At 40.8% G+C, this 25,405-nt stretch overlaps 1 protein-coding gene across 2 annotated transcripts in view; it reads left to right on the forward strand.

Moving 5' to 3' along the window:
* The window catches only part of METTL25 (methyltransferase like 25), a 43,172-nt gene extending 27,814 nt beyond the window's left edge, over nt 1–15,358 (forward strand). For both annotated transcript variants that reach the window (XM_083400970.1, XM_083400971.1), the window contains 6 exons: nt 524–553; nt 3,681–3,754; nt 5,531–5,624; nt 11,680–11,754; nt 12,664–12,735; nt 15,072–15,358. In XM_083400970.1, the coding sequence (XP_083257096.1) occupies nt 524–553; nt 3,681–3,754; nt 5,531–5,624; nt 11,680–11,754; nt 12,664–12,735; nt 15,072–15,176 (450 nt within the window). In that variant the 3' untranslated portion in view covers nt 15,177–15,358. The remainder of the gene's footprint in view (nt 1–523; nt 554–3,680; nt 3,755–5,530; nt 5,625–11,679; nt 11,755–12,663; nt 12,736–15,071) is intronic.
* Nucleotides 15,359–25,405: the final 10,047 nt, after the last annotated feature.

The following is a 25,405-nucleotide window of genomic DNA, read 5'->3' on the forward strand; positions in this document are numbered from 1 at the left end:
TCATGTGTAAGCAGCATGGCTGTTTTGCTTAGGCTTGTTCCTGCTTGTGAATGTAGCACTAAACCATGGTTTATCATTATGTGTAAACCAGCCCTTTGCATTTAAAGTTTTTATTCAGTGTACGTGTTAATAGAAGGGATATTTCTACTTTTTTGTAGAATTGAATTTGTATCCGAACAGTTCTTTAAAGTCTTCTCCATTTCCATTTCATAGTTTTCAGGCATACCTGATAATCCATTACCATTTTAGGTGCATTGTAGACTAAAATGAAGTGCTCATCGAATTCAATTTTTTAATTAAAAATGTACAGCCAAGTATCATCTCAGATATTTGCAGAAATATATACGTTTCATTGTAATTGCGAATCCTGTGATTACATTCTTAAATAACATTTGATAGATGCGAGCACACACATTTCTGTCATATATTCTGTTATTCCCCCACCCCTTTAATGAAGTATGTTTATGATATGTTCAGATTAAAGAATAAACACATCAGTATTTTTCTCTTTTTCTCTTTGAAGGCTCTGGAACGAGTTGCTGTTGGCCAAGTGGTGAGTAATGTTGTGTATTTAACCCTTCCGATGACAAAGCTGTTTTCTCACTTTGAATACTTTGAATACATGACCTTGTGCTGAACTTCTCGTTTGCTGGAATTGGAGAGTTAGCAAACAGCAAAGCTTGAATTGGAGGCAGATTGATATTCTGCATCAGCACCATGAAATTGCACTTTTATTGCCTGGTCTTCATGGAGCAATGATAAAACATAATTTTCTCCAGTTAATTAAGAGTGATTTAAATAGCAAGAGCATACATTAAAAGTACTCTGAATGTCTTGCATTTCATTCTTCTATCAGCCTCTTTCACTGTAGTAACCTCATTTGAAGTCCGGAGACTACTGAATAACCGGGCTGAGGATTACAGTCTCATTGTAAACTGGTTTCTTTTCTGCCTCGTGCAAATTTAAAATAAAATCTCTTTTTCCGAGTCCAAAGGTGTCTCCATGGAAAATATGAAGTTAAATTGATCCTTTGACAAGCAAGAGTTCTTTCTTATCCAACAAAAGCTTTTGACCTAATTGCAACCCGTTCTGCATTCAGTCCTCTCTTTCCAAAAGTTCATTTGGATTTGAGTTGCATCTGATGATACCCTTTATGAGCTTCTTCCCTCTGCGTCAGTCTTGTCCCTGCTTGCTCATTGTTGCCGGCTGTGGAGCTCTTCCCAAGGAAAGCCTTATGTTTTGTGGAACTGTGACTTAATCTTCATCTACTTAAAAACACGGCATGCTTTCTTAAAGAACGCATGGTAAGACAGGACAGGCCAAAAACACTTTTAAGATTTACAGATGGCTGAAAGTGCACTCTCCGTGGAACGCATTTTGTGACTCACATTTCATTATTGCGGTGCGACTTATTATGGAATAGGTGTCAGTTGAGGTTGGTTTACACTGCCGGATTCTTCTATTTGAAGAAGAAGAAGAAGAAGAAGAAGAAGAAGAAGAAGAAGAAGAAGAAGAAGAAAGTTTGCCAGATTCTTCTATTTGAAGAAGAAGAAGGAGGAGGAGGAGGAGGAGGATGAGTTTGGATTTGATATCCCGCCTTTCACTCCCCTTCAGGAGTCTCAAAGCGGCTAACATTCTCCTTTCCCTTCCTCCCCCACAACAAACACTCTGTGAGGTGAGTGGGGCTGAGAGACTTCAAAGAAGTGTGACTGGCCCAAGGTCACCCAGCAGCTGCATGTGGAGGAGCGGAGACGTGAACCCGGTTCCCCAGATTACGAGACTACTGCTCTTAACCACTACACCACACTGGCTCTCTTTGCTTATATATTTGACCGTTTGGAAGTAGTAAACACAATACAGCTTGAACTCCTGGCTGCTAACTCTGATTACAGCTGCTTGGAAAAGTCCCCTATCCATCATCATTACCACCTCTGCAACCTTTTGCCATGTGGCTATGTATTATTTATTGTTATCATTTATTACATACGTATCTTGCCTTCTCTCAAGGTGGTAGACAATAATACAAATGCAATAAAACAGCAATAGCATACAAGTACATATAGAGAGAGTAAGTTAAACATCAATAAAAGCAACCAGTGAAAACCCACTACAGCATATTTACATATCAATTTATGGGCCAAATGTCTGTCTAAATAAAAATGTCTTTGCTGCCGGCAGAAGGTCATCAGAGATTGAGCTCGCCAGGCCTCTCTTGATAAAGAGTTCCAGAACCGGGGAGCAGCCAAATGTGCTTTCGATGCTGGCAGGCTAGAAAGAAAGGCCTTTCTCAAGGATCTTAAAACCTGGGTGGGCTTGTATGGGAGATGATGCCTTTCAGATAACCTGGTCCCAAGTCATATAAGGCTTTGAAGGTCATATCCAGCACTTTGAACTGTGCCCAGAAAACACGTGCTTGTGTACATTTGTTGGGGGAAATTTGGCAATTTAAGCTGGCTCATTGCGTTTACGGAACAATGGAGACCTGCTTAGTGAAGAAATTCTATTTAGCTGGGCATCTCACAGTGTTCTTTTCTTTCAGAATCTTGCACCAGTATCTTTTCTAGTAATGTAGTCAGCGTTCATAAACCTTTTTTTAAAGAGACTATCATGCCTTTCCACTTTCAGTTTTTACAGTTGGGTAGCTGCCTTTATTTTCTTACAATGTATTGCTGCAAGTCCAGATTCTTCCGTAAGAAAAATATATATCTGAAATCTTAGTTTATGGGCAAATATTAGAGTAACATAAAGCCAGATTATACATCATGCAATTAATTTTCTGACATTTAACTAGAAACACGGCGGTCAGATTGAAATGGCTTCCTAACGTGGGCCAGTGAACCATCAATGAATTTTCTCTTCAATGTTAGTTATATACAACTGGAGATATAAACATGGGAAAGTATTGGGAGGATTTGCTTTGATTTATTACAAATTCTTGGTTCTGGCAAGGCACTCAATATTCTTTGTTTTCAAATCTCCATCTAAATTCCTTTTGTGGATACTTTAAATCATTACAGCGCCATTTATCATCCCTTTTGGTATATGTACACAAGCCGCATGACTGTTCAGCACACCAGATTTACAGACCAGTGTGTCCCTGCTGCAAAGCCGTTAGCCCAGTGGAGTTTACACAGGGGATAAATTTGGCCGTGCATTTTAAAGAGGTGCAAGTATTGCCTCTTCTTATGTAAACACATAGTTCATTCTTAAAGGTATGAAGCTCTTCAGCACATTGCACTGTTTGTAGAAGCACAGGCGTTTCTGTGTGTATCGGGGAAAGAAGATGAAGTTGTTAGGGGGTAGAAAGCACATTGAAAACTTGCGAAATGTTTTCCCTCTGACTTTAGAGAACCAGATTAATCCTAAATGGGTACATTTCTGCAGTAAAACCAACATAACAAATAGCATAATTTGGCCTGTGGGGCTTACTGTTTTCCTCTAGCCTGCTCCTCAGCCCCATTCAGTGCTTGCTGTTTCCTGTGTTTATTTTTTCCAACAATTATGGTTACAGCGTTACATTTCTAAAGAACAACACTTTAACTTGGGAACAAGAGACATACTAGTAACACTAGGTGGAATGAACAGAAACCAGTAATTAGTTGAAGACAGCCAACTGTTTTCGTTGTTCTAGTTGCGGTGTCTGCTTCCAACTTAATACCCTGCTGTTTGATTCCTTGCAGCTGCCTACAGAATCCTTGTTTTATCGAGCTGTCCTCCAGGTTATTGTAGAAGAATTTTATGGAGTCAAAAGAAGGTAGTATACTATAATTTCATATCGTTAAAGAAGAACAACTTTTGCCTCCTTTTTTTACTCGCGGCGGTGGCGAAACCTGAGAAGAATGCATGTATTGAAAGAGCAGCAACACTTTCATAGATAGCTGACAGTATTTCTTTGACTGTGGGTCTGTAAATCTGAGTAAAGGTAAAGGGAGCCCTGACCATTAGGTCCAGTCGCGGATGACTCTGGGGTTGTGGCACTCATCTCGCTTTACTGGCCAAGGGAGCCGATGTACAACTTCCGGGTCATGTGACCAGCATGACTAAGCCGCTTTTGGCGAACCAGAGCAGCGCACGGAAATGCCATTTACCTTCCTGCCGGAGCGGTACCTATTTATCTACTTGTACTTTGACGTGCTTTCAAACTGCTAGGTTGGCAGGAGCTGGGACCGAGCAACAGGAGCTCACCCCGTTGTGGGGATTTGAACCTCCGACCTTCTGATCGGCAAGCCCTAGGCTTGTGTTTCAACCCACAGTGCCACCCGCGCTGAATAGGACTCCGCAAAGTTCTACCGCGAGCAAGTTGAACCTGTAAATTCTTTATGTTTTAATTAAGTTGATCATTCTGAAGGAACTGGTGAATTATGTGGTGTCTTGATTTTTAACAAAGCTTGGCAAATGTAGCCAAATTATTCTTGAAAATGGTTTATGTAACCGTGCTTGAAAAGCAGCTGAAGTCAAACAAAAGAGTGAATAATGATGCCTACCATGATCCATTATTAATCATTCATATAGTGTTTCAACTGTAGTAAAAGCTTAATATTTACTGCTCAGCTTCTCAGTTGTAAGGTAAGTCATTATCATTACAAAGTGTTGAGAGAGTGAGACTTCCCCAAGACTTTTCCTGGTTGACCCCCTACCTGTGCACCTTATATATTGTCTACATTGGTGTTCTTCAACCTTGGGTCATCAGATATTGTTGGACTGCAATTTATATCTCTGACCACTGACTAAGCTGGATGGGGATGATGGGCCTTGTAGTCCAAGAACGTCTGGTGAACCCAAGGTTGAAGGAACACTGGTCTACATGATACAACTATGGGCTGTATAATACAGTTGTACCTTAGATCCGAAATGCCTTGCAGGTCAAACATTTTGGCTCCCAAATGCCCCAAACCCGGAACGTCCGGTGCAACTTCTGCAGCTTCCAATTGACTGCAGGAGCTTCCTGTATCCATTCGGAAGCCGCACCTTGGTTTTGGAAGTCGAACAGACTTCTGGAACGGATTCCGTTCAACTTCCAAGGTACCACTCTATTTGTTTAGTAGCTTAGTCGTGTCCGACTCTTCGTGACCCCATGGACCAGAGCACGCCAGGCACTCCTGTTTAGGGCTGTATAATATCTTCTTTCTTTAACATGCAAGAATAAGTATTTTAGTTAATACAAATGCATTTGGAATCATCGCTCAGTTGGTAGAACACAAGACACTGAATTTCAGGGTTGTGGGTTCGAGCCCTGTATTGGGCAAAATATCCCTGCATGGCAGGGGGTTGGAGTGGATGACCCTTGTGGTCCCTTCCAGCTCTACAATTCTATTATCTATGATCTTCTGGCATCCCCAGTCTTCTTTGATCTATGATCTGTATTCCCGATGAAGTTGAAAAGGAAACTTGAATAAATATAAAACAGTATTTTATGTATTTCATTATTTTGTTAGGTCATTCATGCTTTCTGTTAATGCTCTCCGTGGAATGACAATATATAGCCTTCTAATGCAACAAGAACAAAAATATGTCCTATTTATCATTTCAGTGATCGTAATATTGGGAAAGTATATTCTAAATCATCTTCCTTCTTGGATTATGCTCGAAAAGCTTTAAAAAAGCTTGAACTCGATGAGTCAGAGGTAAGTAGCTGATTACTCAATACATGCAATTCACCTTCATAGATGACAGTTTATTTCAGTGGGTTGTTTGCTAGTGGAAGCTCTGCTGCTGAAATCTGAAAGCTTACGTTTTCTTGACAGTTGCTGAAATGCATGTCTACTGTAGATTTGTCTTAAGTTACACATACCTATCAGTTCCAACTTGTTGCAAGTGGAATATTTGGAAGATTTTATTCCGCTCTTCCAATTTAATTTCCTGTAATTGATAAAAAGCAAAAAGTTACAAATCAGTGATGGTGGAATAGCAGGAATTGCTTTTGCCAAGAGCAATTATTATTATTATTATTATTATTATTATTATTATTATTATTATTATTATTATTATTATTATCTACCCCACCCATCTGGCTCAGTTTCCCCAGCCTCTCTGGGCGGCATTCAACAGAACATTTAAAACAGAATAAAACTTCCAACATTTAAAAACTTCCCTAAACAGGGAAGGATTCCTTCTCCCTCTTCGGACACAACATCCTCACCATAAATATTAAATAGTGCTAAAGAGAATTATTTGGATTTTTTTTTTCTGAAATAGGGCCTTGCGTAATATACTAAGGGATTTTTTCTGTATGTGTAATAAATAATATATATATGAATTCATGCATATGGAAGAAATTCTGTTTATTTCTCTGTTCCCAGGGAAATGTAGACTGCAGTCCTGTGCACACTTGCTAGTGAATAAGTCCCATTGAAATAAATGGGGGTAGTGTCGGAATGAACATGTATTGGATTGCACAGCACATGTTCAATAGATATGCTTTGAGTAGGGGTTTTTTATTAAAAATATATATCATTTAATTAGCAATATTGGTTTTGTCAGTAAAATTTGATGTTCTCCAGAACATTTTATTTCTGAGAAGTTTTTTTCTCCCCACATATGCGGGAAGATTCACAGATTATTCTGTTTACTGAATTGCATTTTCAGTTTCTTGCCCTTTTTTGACATCATCTGGAACTTATTGCTACATTTATTGGATATAATGTGTGTTTGTTATTTCTGGTGTTTTCTTTTTAACAAGCTTATATTTCTAAAGAAAACCTGCAAGAGCCATTGTTCTAATGCGTTGACATTGGTTTTACTTCAGGCAGAAATCAAGTGCCTGTGATCTAAAGATCTCTTCAGACGAAGCAATTTGGATTGAAGCCCATTTAATTTCAATAGAGGAAGTTACTTTAAAAATTGAGAATTAGTTAAAAAAGAAACTTAACACACACAACTATGAGGTTATTAGAAAAACGCTGTAAGCAAAGCTCAAATGGATCCTGGGTCACAAATTACAAACTGTACAGCATTTCCCAGGATATGTGAACATGGTTACATAGCAAATTAACAGAAAGTAACCTTTGGGAAAAAGTGGATAAGATTAGTACCTAGTGATTTGTTACTTTTACATTTCTCACTAAGGACTGGAACGTCATATCTTATCACCACTATTTTCTTCTGTTCTTCAGCCTCTCTTTTTGAGAAGTTCAGACATGGATACTTATCTTACATTTTCTGTAGAAAAGGCAGGTGCAAAGAATTAATTCAGTTTCTCTGTAGCCTCTTACCCCCACCCCCCTTAGCACACCTTATCATTCAACAGTCCAAGTTCCTCCTTGTCCTGTTTCTCTCTTCTCCTTTAGCTCAAACAGGAGTGCAGGCGCTGTCTTAAACCCTTTCCTAAAGCCTCTTTGAAGTAGCTCTCACACGTGAGCTGCTTCAAGTAACACTTTTGCACATGGCTTTAATACCCACTCAGCTGATGTGCAGGGATTAAATCCTGCTGCCTTGGCTATGCAATCTTGTTCCCTGCTGGGAATAGGGCAGCACAGCCAAGGCAGAATTAAACCTTGTCCTTCCACCCACCAGCTGATTATCACCAGTGACTATGGCTGATGGGCATGGTTTGGAGAAAGTGGCCTCACAGACCACATCAGAGCAGGGTTAGTCTTTGGTCTATGCTCTCCTTTAAGGTCAAGCACTTTGGCTCAGTTGTCTTGGTTCAGAGACTCTAGTTTTAGCATACAAACACATCCACTATGAGTATAATCCCACCTGGAGGTGCCAGAGGATTGAAACTGGGACCTACTACATGAACCTTCTACCCCTGGGACCTTTCTATTCCTGGGTTGTGACTCTTCCCAAAGGCCCAACATTATGGTTCTCTCCATGGGCTGTCTCCCATTATGGAAGCCATGTCGTACTATACGCTCATTTCCCAGTTCTACCTCGTCGCTTTTTGGGTGATCAGAAATGTTTTCACCCTCATTTGCTCGAGATAATTTGTCCTGATGAACTGGATGCTTTCCAACTTCAAACAGCCTCACCCCAAGGGTTAATTTTAAAAGCTGTTCTGCAACCTTTTTGATGTTAAGTACCATCAGTGCCAACCTAGCAGTTCAAAAGCACAGCAAAGTGCAAGTAGAGAAATAGGTACTGCTCCGGCTTGAAGGTAAACGGCGTTTCTGTGTGCTGCTCTGGTTTTGCCAGAAGTGGCTTAGTCATGCTGGCCACATGACCCGGAAGCTGTACACTGGCTCTCTCGGCCTGTAAAGCGAGATGAGCGCCGCAACTCCAGAGTCGTTTGCGAATGGACTTAATTGTCAGGGGTCCCTTTACCATCAGTGTGGTTCTGCTCTGGTTTAAGGAGAGTTTATTGCTATTTTAAGAGCTGGCTTCCCACAAAACACTCCCCAGGAACTAAGAAATCCACATCCCTTGTCTGCGCACCTCTGTATAAACCATGCATGAGAACTCTCAACTCAGCCTACCTTGCTGGCCCCGCTTGTGAAACAGGAAGCATCTCACCAAAAACTGGCTTGCGGGTCCTGGTTTTCAGCTTCCTATGTAGAAAACTACGTTTTGTTTCCAGGAATTTCACCACTGTTGCTTACTCATCCTACCAGCCTGTCCAGTCAAAGCATTGGCAACCTTCACACTAGGCAGGCTAGTTAGCATGCAGCCCAGACACCTGTCAAACATCTCTTTGTGCTTCTAAGGAGTGAACCACACACTACTAAGACACACACACCCCCAGTCACTGGAGGTGTGTCCTCAATGTGAGAGGATATCCGTTAATCTCCCCAAGTAATGAGTCAGCCTTAAGGCATCACTTTTCTTGTTCTTGGAGTGACACCCTCTTTCCTTGAGAACCTCATTCTTCATGACAGCAAAGGAGCTGTCAAGTGAGCCACAGAAGCTCTTGGGACATTAAACTACAAGCCTGGGCACGCAAGCAAGGCAAGGAATGTGGGGGAATTGCCCTTTTCCCGTTATTTCCTTGCTTGGAGAAGTAGCAGGTGCCTTCATTCGGCACATTGTGTTGATCTAGTTGTTCTTCCCAAGCAGAGGTTGTCTCGTTTACTTCAGTGTCAAGGAATTCAGAGTTCTTTGTTCATGTATCCAGAACTGATGAACCAGAAAGAAGCTTTGTAGATTTGATAGGTGCCATTTGTTTTGGTGAGATATCTCTTTGGTACATGCAATTTCAATCTTCTGCATTATTTAGTCAGGAGTCTCACCAAGTTCAGTGGAACCTATTCTCAAGTAAACTTACCACCTTAGTGTGTGGGTGTGTTCTGTTTCGAAGCTGTTGAGGGGTTTGGTTTGCCATTCCTTATTAACTTGAGTTATAATGCAAATAGGTCATCCGAATCTTAAATTGTAACGAGCATTTCAGCAAGAACATTTACCAGCCGATTGTGGAAAGGAAGATATAGTCCTGCTGTCAAAACGGGATTATGAAAGGTTGCTGTTAAAACTGTATAAAGCACATATATTAATGCAGTATTTCAAGGATGGCTGTCGTTTAAATATAAACCAACATGTAAGCTGTGTACTGCCGGTGCCAAATTCCAGTTTAATCTGATAAGGAGTTTTAACAGCTGTAGTATTTACAAGAATCAGCCGGCAAACTACAGACTTCACTTTAAAATATGCAAAGCGAAAATCCCTAGCACCAGCAAGGTGTTGGAGAAGAAGGAACTAGTCTGTGGCAGATAAGCATTAAGAACTGAATATATGACATTTCATTTGAGGCATTCAACTGCTGTCATAGTGAGCTGATCTCTCCTTTTATGTGAGCATTTGCACGGCAGGATGCAAGGTAATTTTTAGTTTGTACCTCCTGTTTTCATTCTAAAGATGCTGTAATTTAGGGATCGGCATAAAATAGTCTTCTTTTGACTCATTTAGATCTCTTCATATCTCCTTCACATGTAGGGCATGAGAAGCTTTCTTGGATTTCCTATGAGTCAGTTCAGACATAAGCAAATTGTGGTTTGGCCATCAATAATAGGATTCGAATTGCTGCACTTCTTTTCTCCATCCCTGGTTTAAACAAATGTCTCAATTAGGCAGCATGGATTGTGAAAACCATGGTTTGTTTCAACATCAGCATTGAAAGCCCAGTTTACAGTTTTGGTTCTGGGACAAAACAGTTTTTGCAAACTAGGAGGGGAGGCAGAAAAAGGAAGGCATAAACCTCTAGCCTATTCATAACAGCCAAGCATACTTTAGCTGCTACATCTTAGTGGGGATAGTATACATCAGTCTTCTGGGTTGAACCCCTGCCCACTTTTTACTTTAACTTCCCTTATGATGAAATACACTTAAAACGAGATTTTAAATTGGGCCGCAAATACAGAAGCTTCATGCACCTTCACCCCCTTTCTCCAAGGCCTTCATGGGCAGCTTATCTTCTCCCACATCCCCTGAAAATATGCTTTAGAGACACTTTGGACCTTCCAAAGTATGTGAGAAGTGAAATAAGATCAGCAGGGGGAAGGGGGAATTGGGGGGGAAATGACCTACACACACTGCTGTCTGCAGAAGCTTCTGCCAGATCCAAGCCCCTTTCGCAAAGCGCTACTTACGTTCATAGAAGTGCACTCTTGGATTGAACTCACAGTTCTCAACCTTGTTCCAAGCTTTTAATCTTCCTCTTGTGGAATAACATAATTCAATAAAAGCAAGTTTTGAATCAGTTTATTTGATTTGTTTGCAATAGAAGATGCCTGAGAAGTTTAACAATGGGCTACAACCTATGCATTCCCTTTTACCTGTAATGTTGCTAAAATTTCTAGAAGCTGCTCTCAGTGGTATTTATCCTTGCCCTTCTCCTCCATTCACTCTCTTACATACAGAAGCTATATTCTCTGACTTACCTAAGCTGTTGGTTTTCCTAGTTTTTGTTGGTGGCTTGTAGCATATTTGGGCTGAAACCATACATGCAATTATGGACATGGTTGGAACCAGAATGTGAATGCAGGCCATTGGCTGTGGAATATGAGGACCAAGTCTTGAACTACCTTCCCTGTATAGTTGCTGTTTGTGTGGTTGCACAACACACTGCTCTGATAATATTTAAAATACAGAGACCAAGTAGAAAAAAAGGATAATGTGCTTACCTCCCTATGGTTGCATAGCACGAAGGGCATCCATATGATGTACCCATATCAGATGATTTTCCTGTTTCAAAGTATTGTAGCTACTTTGAAACAATGTTAGCACTTTTACCAAAATGCCCTGCGTTTCAAGGAGCCTAGCCTTGTTTTTAAGAGATTCAGTATTTCATATTCTGATGCCTGTTTTAAGAATGCTTCCCCAAATGTAGAATGGCTACCCCATATTGTATGCAAAGGATCTAGGAACATTGTCTTCACTTCCAGTAGAGAGCACCAGCCTTACAATGCAATACCAAACATGTTAACTCTGAATTTATGTCCCACTTAATTCAACAGGTCTTTCTTTCTAGTATAAATGTGCTTAGGGTGGCATGCGTAGAGTGATTTTATTCCCCCCCCCTTTTTTAAAAAAAAGTATAATTTCGCTGTAGAGCAATAACACAGGTAAGAGACATAAACAATTTCGGGAGTGAAAAATTAGTCCTGCAAAGTCATTATAGTAAGTTGGAAAAGTATTGATTGTAAAATGAAATTTCTGTTGGGTTTCAAGTATTTTTAATTAGAGAAAATAATTTTAGTATCTGCCTCAGGTAGGTTTTAATTGCCATCATCAATTTTCCTGTTATTGCAGATTTCAGACAGCCTCATAATGGAGTACTTTGAAAAATACAAGCACAGAATGAATGAGCTGGAAGCTTTTAATATGGTAAAATCACAGTTTCGGAAAAGTTGTTTTGTATGTTTATGTTAGGCCACAGTTGGGTTGTGTTAAACTTTTACGATGGGGTGGATCAGTTTATATTGTGATATACTCTCGACAGGAAGAAAAAACCAACCCTTAACTGGGAGCATATTCTCTTCCAAAATTATATTAGGTGTCAGTAGAATAATGAGAACATATGGAGATTCTTTTTCAAGTATAATAAATGTAAAATAAAAAAAAGTTGGGCTCCTTTTGAACCCATATTGGTCTCTGTTCGTTCCTTTTAATACATTTCATTGTTGGTTCCCTTTTAACAAGATTTCTGCCACTCGCAGTGTGCTTTGCATGCTGAGTTATACCTCAAAGCTACTTAATAATAGATGCCATGCCTATTGCATTTCACAGACTTTGATCTTTATTGCACTGATTTTCTGAAGATGTCCAATAGGGTAGACTTGGCAAGGTTGCAGTGGTACTGTTTCTTTGGCAGTGCCCACCTTCCTTAACTGTTTTGATGGGAAAGAGTTGAAGAGTCTGGTAGTACAGGATCAATGCCAAGGGCCATTTTGGTAACCTATCATGAGAAAAAATATTGTAGCTAATTATATACATATGTAACTAACATAATTTGTGTAACAAATTATTGAATGACTAACCCCCTGTCATGGACAAATTCTGTCTTACTAAATGTACCTCCTTGTCAGCCTGAGTGAAAAACTACTGGCCCAGTACCTTTGAAGTTCATAATTAAGCCCTGTAAAATAATAAGATGAAATATATAATAATTTCATGAAATGTAGCACCAAACAACAAAACAACATGGAAACTGTATTGGAGGGACATTACTTGTTTGTGGTAATGGAATTATATTTCTCTTCTGTGGCTAAACTGGTGGCTAAATGTTTCTTTCAGTTGAAAGTTGTTCTGGGACCTTGTATTGAGGTGCTGATTCTTCTAGATCGTCTCTGCTACCTCAAAGAACAGGTAATTCTTAGCAACGTGACACAGCAGAAATAATACTTTTTCGTGTTAATAAAACAACAGCAGCATGCATGATTTTCACGGATTTGGAAAAGTTTTAAGTGTCCAATCCATCACTCCCAATGTTGTGCCGCAGATGTTTTTACTTTGGGAAATCGGTTGCAGTAAAGTTTTTATGTTCTTTTAATTGCATGGTAAATTACCAGTAATAAAGAAACAACATTGCCTAAACAGATATTTTGACTGTTAGTAGTTGAAGTGCTCAAACCATTTTCACTTTGCATATCCTGCTGTTTTCTGCATGATCTTAATATTAAGGTAACACCTTTATTTAATATGCAACCAGTTGCTGTTTCCAACAGTTTGTGATGCATGGCTCAGCAACATGGTTCATCCCTAGCTGTTCAAGTAACATGTTAACTGATCCAGAATCAAGTTATCATTGATATGGACTACCAGCAATTTCAATGACTGTCTGTTGCAGTGTTATATGGTTCATGGGAATTTTTCTGTTCATAAACACTTCACATTTTGCTGCCTAAGAAAGCCGGAGTCCCTTGGACAAAAACGTCCTCTAATCAGCCGTAATCTTGGTAAAGGATATGTTTTAAGCTTACTACTTGCAGACCATTTCACATATTCATCCGCTCTCATGCAAGCACTGGAATCACCACACTCACATGATCTCACTTGCGTACTACTCCAGAGATTGCCAAATGTATGAAATGGACCGTTGTGTCAGTACTAGAAATAAAGGGGGTGGTTTTCATCATCTCGGGAATGAGAAATCACTTCTTCTTAGAAAGGCTGGTAGTGAACAAGCTGCGCTTAAATCTGTACATAGTGATTTAAATAGGAGAGTTGTCTTACGTTTTTTCCATCCTTTCACCCAAGGAGCAAACTGCATGCATGTGAGTGGGGTGGCACTGATAACGTGCAGTGAAATTTCTGCAGAATATCTGACCTTTCGCAAATAATGAACCATTGAATTGATACCTAAGTTTTCTTCTTCTTTGCTTTTACAAGCACATCCATTGAGCTGCTCTGCTTTTCCTCCACAATTTAAGTCCTTTAGAGAATCACAGAATCATAGAGAAGATTTATCCTAAGGGAGTTTTATTTTGTCTGCGGTGCAGCACTCGAACAATTGATTTATAATAAATGTGTGCTTTTGTCCTTACTGGTTATTTTTAGAGGAACTGTTGAAATATTTAAATAACTATGTAACTTTTTTCTTTTTCCAAATGCCAGCTAGTTTTAAATTATGAAAGCTTCAGTTCCACGAGCCCCCCTTCAGCAGGTGCACATAAAACAGCACTTCTTCTTTCCCTGGATTTCAAAAACCAAAATATGGATTTCAAAAGCACTGCACAAGTGGGGCTGGAAGTCAGAAACTTCACACGATGTGAGGTTATTACTTCATAGACCTCTAGTGATCTGCACAGTAGTATTCTGAATTCACAAGAAAAAAGGGAAATCAGTTCAGTAGCATTCATCACTGACTTAACTTTGCTAAATTTACTGTTGAATGAGATTTATGTCCATGCTGCCAGCATATCTAGCATCACTTTTCTGTGCCGTTCTGCTAGCATTAGTTATTATTGTAGTTATGCCAGTGGCAGCACAAGAGATTTTGGTGCCTGAGGCTGCAAAGCCAAATGATGCCTCCTGAGCATAATACATATAAAAAATAAAACAAATAATTGACAAATGTGCTGCCCTTTCATGATACCTCCCCAATCTGCCTTTGGCCAGCCCTGCCATACAGCTGACATAGCAAAAGTTGGTATAAGATATTTTGACTTTGTGTCGGAAGAAAAAGCAACCCAAAGTGATGAAGGCACGTTAATGAAGGCACTTCTCGTCTCACCTGCCTACCTTGTTTAGATAAGAAGTTCTGTTAACTTATGCTGTTGCTACAGTGCAGTCTCCTGCACATGTTGACAGAGGGCAGCTCATAATATCAGCTTGAAGGAGAAAGTGTGAGGCAGAGCATGGGGAAAAAGTTCTGCCTTCGCTTCTTAAGACAGCTGCTGGGCTCTTGGGCTGGTGGATAGAATCTGATGAACTAAGAGCTCCGTGTAGTTTTAGTAGCAAATTCACAAGAAAATAACTAAGAACAATAAAACAGCCTCCTTTCAAAACCATAGCTTTTGAAATTGTAATTGGCAGCAGTGAAACTTCAAGCAAACACTGGAGGATGAATGTTAGACACACTTTGTGTGTGTAACAGAATTTGTTCAGTGAATTTTATTTTTTTAGGAAAAAACATATTGCCGTATCTGAGCTTTCAAGTCAAATTCCTTTCTGATGTACTCTGATCAAGTATTATTTTACAGGACAACATTGCCTGGTCTGGACTGGTAAAATTATTCGATCCCATAAAATCCCCCAGATGCTATGCAGTTGTGGCTCTGAAGAAACAGACTTTCACATGCAAGTAAATTGATCTAATGCTGGGAACTGATACTGCTATTGTACTTTAAACACAAAGGTTTCTTTTTTACACTTACTCTTCTGTTATCAACTGTTCTGTTAATGGCTTCTTTTAAAAGTTTTAATGTTTTATAAATCAGGAAATATGTACAAGAAAAACTAAAATAAACTATCCTTTGTATACCATCAAGTACCTGTAACATCAAGTCTGAAATTTTACCTTTGCCTTACATGGATAGTACAACAAGATTGTAAAATTTCCATGAAAAATAAGCCAAGCAAGGAGTAGAAGAGAGAGGTCCATGATCATATAAAGATAAAGGTAAAGGTACCCCTGCCCGTACGGGCCAGTCATGACCGACTCTGGGGTTGCGTGCTCATCTTGCTTAAGAGGCCGGGAGCCAGCGCTGTCTGGAGACACTTCCGGGTCACGTGGCCAGCGTGGCGAAGCTGCTCTGGCGAGCCAGCACCAACGCAGCACACGGAAACGCCGTTTACCTTCCCGCTATAAAGTGGTACCTATTTATCTACTTGCACTTAGGGGTGCTTTTGAACTGCTAGGTGGGCAGGAGCTGGGACCGAACGAGGGGAGCTCACCCCGCCGCGGGGATTCGAACCGCCGACCATACAATCGGCAAGTCCTAGGCACTGAGGTTTTACCCACAGCGCCACCCGCGCCCCCATGATCATATATCCCACTTTAAAGCTTTTTAGATCATTCATCCGCTAATCCCTTTATACTGCCATCCTGATTTTTTGTTCTGAAGATAGACAATGTGAAAGTATTTGAACAGTTTGGATCCTAGAGGCTTAAAGACTTCATTCCTGACGCTCCCCCACTGGCCAAACACATGTGGAAAAATTAGTTCAGGGACTCAAAGCTCGCCTGTCTAGCCTGACATCAGGTTGGTAACTTTATCTGGCAACTGCAGGTTAAGGAACAGGCCTTGTGAGATCTTAATCCTTTGAATTTCTCTTAACATCCTGGATGGTAATCGCAAGAGTTTGGTTTCCAAAATTCACAAGTTGCTTATTAATAAGGATATGAGCACAGTGGATGATGGGGGTGGGGCGTGGAAACTAGATTGTAACATCAGTATTGACAATGACTGTTGGAACTCTACGTGGGGAAAATTCCCTTTTAAATCCATCTCTTCTTCCACAAGAGAACTAGTGTTGAAATATTAACAGAAATGGTACATCACATCTCTCTGTTTGACACACATCAGCTTTCCCTGTTCCACCCTTTGTTGGAGAAGGGCAGTGCAAGGATACAAGAACCTTCTGACATATGTGGTGGACCTGCAGCAAGGTTAACAAATTTTGGGACTGTGTTTCCTCCAAAATAGATATAATAACTGGAGAGTGCCTTGTTAAATCCTCTGATCTGACGCTGTTGAATCTCTTCCAAGATGAGAATCCTGACTTGCACTATGAACCCTTAATTGGCTTCTGTTAATGACAGCCATATCAATAATGGGCAAAGTCTGAAAGGACCCAGAAGGAGCAACCCTGGACAGTTGAGTTAGCCAAGCTTGGCAGATTGCACTCATTGAAAATGAAACACAGAAACTTTTTTTTTGGGGGGGGGGTGGACTGGTTCTGTTTTATTGGTTATACCAGTGAGAGCAATAATAATAGAGGGGTCCCTGCAGCATTTAGAACCTTCTTGACAGTGTAATTTTCTTTGTCTTTTCTGTGTTTGGATACCTGGAACTGCCCCCCCCCCAAATCATTGAGTTTGGTCTATGTAATGCCCTGTATCTCTGCTGCATATTGTAGGGCAGTTATTCAATTAAATAAATTCGATAAAGACTAAATGTATGAAAAATGAGATCTAAATCGCCTCCTGCCCCCTCTTATTATTTGCATCTTCATATGGGGGATTTTAGTTTGTTTTTTAAGCCAGTAAGAGACAAATGCCTCCTCCCACAGTGCCACTGCCCCCAATTTATTTTGGATCCCCCTGCGACTGCTTTTAATTTTTTAATCAAATCGTAAAGCTCTCCAGTCCCAGATTTCCTGTATCTTAGCTGTCCTCTTGAACATCTTCAGTGTCCTTTTGCCCTTACGGGGAGGAAGGTTCTGCCCATCTCATCTGTCTTGCCATGGCAGAACTGACTGTGACTAACCTCATTCAGCTTAGCCTGCTGTGAAAATACTTGGGAGAAGAAGCAGGAAGGAACTTGTGGCTGTCTCTTCTATTGCCTACATCTAAGGGCATAGTGCAATAGCTGCTGGACCATAAAGGACTGCGGATACAGCAGTGGATATTGGAAACAAGAAAGATGATGAATGAATTCCCCGAAGAGCTCACCCGTAGAAGGCTCAGGAAGCACCCATTGCTGTGATATGCTGCTCCATTATCTCACAGAAGCATTTCCCAGCTGCTCAGTGCAGTCTTGGCTCATCTGCATAGTCCGTGCATATGTGCTGGTCCAGGGGGGAGATTACCATGGGGCAAGGTCCAGGACCTGAGTTGAGGGTCGGCAGACAGTCCTCCACGGGCGAAGTGGGGTCCACAGCGAGAAGCCGGGCAAGGACAGGAACTCTGGGGGAACAGGACTGGATGCTGGCCGAAACAGCTGTTCAACGACGTTGCTCCCGCAACCTGGGACTGGGCTGACTGGCCTTTATCTTCTCTGAGGCCAGGGGCGGTCCCGGCCCCCAGGAGACCCGCCTCTCCTGGACTTAAGGCGAGCACTCCTCCTGGGAGAAACCAGTTCCCTTCGCCTCTCTGCCCTGAGCCTCTGCAGTTCAGGAGAGGCTGAAGGGTTACTGGACCCAGGGGGAGACTCACCTGTAGGCACTGAGTCCTCAACCACCTCTGGAGCCAGAGTGGATTCATCTGGTGCCTGCTCCTGAGGATCCGGCACAGGTGCAGGTGCTTCAGAATCAAGGCCCTGCCCCAGCTCAGCCGGCCCTGGAGGCGGGGAGTCCCAGGCCATCACAGCATAGTTGTTACTCATTTGTTTTTGACGATCCTACTTTCTAGTTTTTGCATGAAATAAATGGTATTTCCTACGTATGTTGCATTGACACAAGTGATAGAAATACGACCGACAACATCCACTTCTCCTATTACACGGCAAGGCAGGGAGCTATGACCCTCTGGCTCATACAGTGATGAACATATATTTGCCTATTTTGAGGTACACATGAAATAGGGTGGCTTTCAGTAGTGTACCCTCCGCTAACAAGACAACCATCAGCAAAACAGGTAGAGGAGGTGTTCTCAGTGATTTCTGCTTCTCCTTATGCACTCCCCATCTGCTGCAGAAGGTTCCTTAACCTCCCAGAGCAGATGGGGGGGGGGAGCAAGGGACTGAGGAAAAGGAGGAATCGCCAAAAAATGACCTCCTTTACCATTTGGTGGATAGATACCTTTCATCAGTGGAGGAGACACCATCACATATGATTCATAATGCATAAAGGTGTCCTAAGATTCTTCTCGTTGAGAAAATTCATATCTATTTTAAAGTACATTGCTCAATGTCAAAAGTTGTTTTTTAAAATATTTTTTTATTCCACATTATCAACATCACACAAATTAAAACTAATTAATTATCCCTTCTGGACTTCCCCTAAACACACACACACACCGGTTCCAATGTCTCCCCTTTGTTTCCTTGCACACCTTATATTTTCCATTCAATCTCAAGTCCATTAATAACCTTGATACATGGTACTTCATAGATGTGCTCAATGTCAAAAGTTTTTGAAACGATGGCACAATATTTCTTTTTAATTTTTTTCATTATATGTTCACTAGAACTGGGGAATAACTTATATCTGTGTGGAATAAGTTTTTTCCTTCCTCTCCTCTTGTGTTTTTATTATACTTTTATATAACCTTCTTTTAAAAAAATGGCTTCCTTTATAATATGTCACCAAACTTGATGAGATTTTAAATGGATTACATTTGCAGACTGGTTTGCAGTAATCTTCCATCTTGAATTATGATAGAATTATCCTTACACTAGTGAGTGATGTTGGGGATCTTTCCATTCTGTGGTATCCGTTGCTGCTGGTATAAAATCTGTTGTCATTTTTCAGGTTGGGCAACAGTCCATAAAAAAAAAAAAAGAATTTGAGTAGGAATCATCTATAAAATATTATGAGAGAGAGAAATATAATATTGTAAAATGTGACTATGCACCTGCATTACTCTACCGGCAACATTTGTAGCCAAGCCCCTACTGAAATTGTAATTACCTAAGAGCTTCCTTGCTAACAAGAGCTCCATGCTGACGTTTTTAGGCTGGTCCATATACTTTAAAAACCTCTGCTTGTATAAACTACCATATGAACCAATCTGACTTTGCCTCTTGCTGTTGAATTAAACATGAAAGAGCAGTATTTGCTGACGTGGCGGCATCATGCTGCAATTAATTCCTCTGTGTGGTTGTGTCCACATAGTTCCTTATTGCAGATAATTTTTGGCCCTATGAAGTGACCCTGTGGCATCTGAAGTGGCATACAGTGGTGCCTCGCAAGATGAAATTAATTCGTTCTACGAGTTTTTTCGTCTTGCAAAGCACCAATGTGTATTGACGGTTTCCCATAGGAATGCATTGGCAGTTTTAAAAAAAAAAAAAGGCGCAAGACGTTTCGTCTTGCGAAGCAAGCCCATAGGGAAATCCGTCTTGCGAAGCAACTCAGAAAACGAAAAACTCTTTCGTCTTGCGAGTTTTTCGTCTTCCAAGGCATTCGTCTTGCGAGGTACCACTGTATTTGCAAATTCAAGTTTTTCAGGGCATGAGCTCTGCGCATTCCGCAACTAACTGAAAATGCCCTCACACTCTGTAGGTAGCCTGGATTTAGTTACTGGTGCTACTGGCTACATGAAGACAAATTTATTTGTTGATGTTTTCATCCTTATGAGTAGCCTCATTAAACCTGCAGATGTTCTGTCAGTGGGAAGTAAATGAGAGGTTGCTATTTTAAGTCACAACACTTTTTAATAACAGTTTTACAGCGTACAATGTAGATGAGAAACCTTCTGTTCCCATGCATAAAACTTAGTTTATTTAATTACCTCCAAATTAACAGCATACGTATTAGAATCATGTTTAATTAGTAAAACAAACATTTAATATGAATTGTTTTGAAAGATTGCACAGAAAGCAAATGATTACTCACTAGAAGTCAGTAGTTGTTGTGTGACAGAGTTAAAGAGTCCCAAACGTTGCAATCATAACCCCACTTACCTGCAGTTGAACTCAGTAGGACTTACTTATGAGTAAAAATAGGATTGCACTACAGTTATTTAATATTGCTTTCTACCATTCCGAAAAAGGAAAATCAATTTCTCCTAATGCTGGCATAACACTGTTATTGTAAAATTGCTAAGAAATGTGTTCAGGATTATTATACTGTGCATTAGTGGTGTGTATGTGGTGTGGTTGAAAACTTTCATATTGAAAAAGAATTCCCATTGGATTAAAGCTATTGTGATTCTTATAAATTAAAAAATTTGCCTGCCTTTCATGAGGTCCCGCCATGACTGAATGCAGCCACCACAAAAGAATGTGCCATCTATTGTCCCTGCTTAAGAAGTAACTGGGCAAGAATAGAAATCTCTGGCAGCACTAAGAGCTAAAGGCAGTCCCTTTTCTTTCCTCAACTCTTGTTTCTTATGCCAGGATGTGTGTCACGGTATCAGCAGCCATACCCAAGAATCAGGCTGTGAGCACCACAGCAGGAGCCCAGGAAGAAGTATGAAATGAGATGGCAGGTGTTACTGTTGGATAAGATAGTGGAAATTGTATTCTCTTTTTTGCTTTGGCCGTGTCACTTGAGCAAGAGCAAGAAATCTCTGCCTTTGGAACCTTCACAAGGGATGGGTTGTCAGCAGGAGCCTGTCTCTCAAGGACTAGGCTTGACCTGCGGCAGGTTTACGGCACAATCCTAACTCTTCCTAATTAAATAGGACCTTCTCCCAGGTGAGGGGTTAGGATCACATCTTTCCTTTTAAGGATTGCTGTCAGGCTTCGGGGAATCGGTTTCCTCCCCCGTGGATAAGAAGATCAAACGAAATGAACATCTTACCAGTTAAATTATTTAATAATTACAGTGAAAGAAAGAAAAAAACCATCTCCTAAAATGGTGGTGCTCCCAATTGAGGCTCATTTTCTCTCCCCCCCCCAATATTAATCTACATCACTTCTATGTCTTGTAATCTGAGCTTGTACCCTCTGCGCTTTCTGTTCTAACACTTTCTGAGCTCTCCATGTCTTTGATGTAGAGGGGTGAATGCTGTCCAGAGACTGTGAATCAGGTTAACTCTCTCTCTTCTAGTGTTTCTTCTGCTAGCTGTTCCCCATCCAGTATTTCCCAGCTTCTGCCTTCTGAACTGTGCCCCTCTGCAAATCACTGTTCCAAATCTAGACTGTCCCACTGCTCCTGGGAAGATTCAGGATTGGGGGAAAGGTGTGGCTCCCACCATTCTTCCTCAGTGCAACCCTCCCCAGCACAGTCCCTGACAATTGCATTAATAAGTGCAGTTCAAGCACTCTTTAGCACTCTTTAGAGACTCCATATACCAGACATAGCTGACATGGGCTTCTCCACATACTCCACCGCAGGAGGTAGCAGTGGTACATAAATAATCCATCAAAGTGTTAGGGATCTATAAGTATTCCATAAGACCCAACATTGTTCTCAAGGACCCTGGCCAGTGCAAATGGTCTTTGTGCTGGAGCCTACTATCTCATATAACCCATAGTTCCACTGAATTCAAAGGACATGAGTAGACATGCATAAGAATGTGTTGTAAAACTGTATAAATAGTAATAATGGAAAAAACAAGAGCTATTTCATCAATGGAATGAACCCCAGATGAAAGGAGAAACATATATTTTGTGTGTCAAATCATAACAGCCTGGTCATTCATTTTATTGACTTAACTTGTAGCATGCTCCAAGGTTAGAATTCTCCCAGAAATTTGATTTTTTTATCCTGGAATCTCCCACCTGCAGTCTGAATTGTTGCCGTGTGGGCATGGCTCATCTGCTGTTTGCGAGAACTAGGCCATAGAATGCATTCTGAGTAAAGAAGGAAGGCACAGTGGGACAATAAATTAATGTAATGCTGCACAATTTGGAAGTTACAAGAGTTCTGTTTTCCCAGATACACAGGAAATGGTGCACAAAGAAAAGAACTAATCCCTCCCTTTAAAAGGGGGCTTTGACTCCAAGCCAGTGACAGTTAGTATTCATGTTGACAAAGGTGTTGTGTAAGAACAGCTGCTTTTGAGCTCTACATGGGATTTATCAAGGAAAACAAGACACGGTAAATCCAGTCTGCTACAACCCAGACCATTAGTCAGATGCTCAAACTGCTTTAATTCACAAACTGTCAACTGCTTCACAGGCCTAAGATGAAAAGAGCAAAGTCACCTGCTTAGAGAATAATAGGTTGGTAGTGTCAAAACATCCTGGAAGGAAATTCCAGATCAGCAAACGCTACGCTTATGTCTTCTGGGTTTTTCTGCTTTTTTTAAGAAGTGCAGAACAAAAATATAAACATATATGTTAAAGCTAAATTGTCCGGGACCTTGCCTGTTCTTGGAATCATGAATTAAAGTTGACAGTACACTGCCTCACCACAGGATCTTTTCTCAACCATAAATCATGAATTCACTTGTCCTGGATTGAAAGACTTAAGTCATCAATAAGATGCACAGATGGTAAAAATACATCAGATACATACAGATCAGAAGTTACTCCTAGCAAACTGGGTTCTGCTAGGGTATCCATTTTAGTAAGTGTACCCTAAAATATGCTATTCAGAAGATTATCTGCTGGTCTTCAGCCTGTTCATGTCAATGAAGATGTAGTAAATTAAGAGCAACATTCCTTTGGACCACTAAAACTTATTGCGGGTTACAACAAGAAAGCACAATTTTGAAAGGCAAGTTTTGCTAAGCAACGTAATAAATCTTTGCTTTTTGTCAGTCTCCTTTTCATATGTGTGCAGCAGGCAAATTGTCAAACATAATAAAACAGAACTGAGTCCCAGTTTAAATCAATGCTGTGCATTCCACCACTTGTAACCACCTCTGTCAGCAAGTCAGAACACAATATAATCCCATATTTTATTTATGTTATATTATTGTTAAAAAGAAAAATACATTAAATGATACTTTACTTTATGCACTGTTCAACAATTCAGCCCAGCACTCATAAATGTAGAATATGAACCATAAATTTTGATTGATTTTTAAATTCCATTTTGGATGGTATTGCTCAGAAGAGAGTGCCATGGAAAATATTTCTGAAAGATTGTTTCAGTGAAAATTGTTTCCAGTGGGAGTGGAAAGTTACGAACTAGAGGCAGGTCTTCAGGAAAGTGCTTGAACAATTAAAATAATATTTCAGGTTGTCAAAATAAGGAAAATGGTTTCCTTTGGTATGCTGATGTATTTGTGTATGCAATAATAAATTACCTTCAGCAAGTGCTCAAAGATATCTTCTTTGTCTAATATGTCTTTTGCCCAATGCTGATCCTTCGCAGTGACCATTTTGCTATTTGGCAAAACTTAGTTTGGGGCATGAGAGCATTGAGGGCTGTTCCTGTTCAGTCTGGCTGAAGAATCCTTGCGCTATGCCAACCCTGCTAAATAACTTAAAAGAGATGCATATTAAAAAAATCAAAGAAACTGCCTGTGCATAGAAGCATTGCATGTGCTCAGCAGCCATTCCATTTCTATGCCAACCTAATTCTGGGACATAGGAAAGGAATCCTAGAAGAGTCGACCCTATTCAAGTCAAAGAAGGCAGTTCAGGTTGCATCAAAAAAGCTCCAGTGTAAATTGTCTTTTGAACCTTGGTCAGGCGCCTTTAATTTGTTTAGTTTTATTATAAATTTTATTATAAGTATACAAATACATGTATATGAACATACAGTTTTTGAAAGCAACAGCATACCAGTCGTTTAAAAATTCAAATGGAATCACACACACAAACTCAATTTGTACCAGGTATACAATTATAAATATACCTTATGTATAATATCTGTTTTAAGTTCTGCAGTAGTCAAGGAACTTTGATATCTATATAGACAAATACATACTACCCTTTCTAAGTATTGACTGGTTGATTGAATTTATATACCACCCTATATCCGGAGGTCTCAGGACAGTTCACAGAAAACATCACAATATATAAAATCAAATTAAGACCAATAACCCAATAACACCCCTCAAAGAAGAGCCACATTTTAAAAGGGTATAGGATGCCCATCAGGTCAACCAAAGGCCTGGTTAAAAAGGAATGTTTTTGCCTGCGGCCTAAAGGTATACAGTGGTACCTCGAGTTACAAACGCCTCAGGTTACAAACTCTGCTAACCTGGAAGAGTTACCTCAAGTTGAGAACTTTGCCCCAGGATGAGAATGGAAATCATGTGCCTGCGGCGCAGCGGCAGCTAAGGCCCCATTAGCGAAAGCCCGTCTCTAGTTAAGAATAGTTTCAGGTTAAGAACAGACCTCCGGAACGAATTAAGTTCATAACTAGAGGTACCACTGTATAATGAAGGTGCCTAGTGAACTTCTCTGGGGAGAGTATTCCACAGATGGGGAGCCACTGCAGAGAAGGCCCATTCTCGTGTTGCCACCGTCCTCACCTCTCAAGGAGGAGGCACATGAAGGAGGGCCTCAGAAGATTAACTCAGGATGAGCAGGTGTGGGGACTCCCTGGTCCTGAATGGGGTAAGAGTGCCCCTGAAGGACCAGGTATGCAGCCTGGGAGTCATTTTGGACTCACAATTGTCCATGGAGGTGCAGGTTAATTCTGTGTCCAGGGCAGCTGTCTACCAGCTCCATCTGGTATGCAGGCAGAGACCCTATCTGCCCGCACTGTCTCACCAGAGTGGTGTATGCTGTCGTTATCTCTCACTTGGACTACTGCAATGCGCTCTACGTGGGGCTACATTTGAAGGTGACCTGGAAACTGCAATTAATCCAGAATGCAGCAGCTAGACTGGTGACTGGGAGTGGCCTCTGAGACCACATAACACCGGTCCTGAAAGACCTACATTGGCTCCCAGTACATTTCCGGGCACAATTCAGAGTGTTGGTGCTGACATTTAAAGCCCTAAATGGCCTTGGCCCAGTATACCTGAAAGAGCATCTTCACCCCCATCATTCAGCCTGGTCACTGAAGTCCAGTGCCGAGGGCGTTCTGGTGGTTCCCTCACTGCGAGAAGCCAAGTTACAGGGAACCCGGCAGAGGGCCT

The sequence above is a fragment of the Podarcis tiliguerta genome (genome assembly GCF_965153285.1).
Source record: "Podarcis tiliguerta genome assembly, chromosome: 10".
Lineage (NCBI taxonomy): Eukaryota > Metazoa > Chordata > Lepidosauria > Squamata > Lacertidae > Podarcis > Podarcis tiliguerta.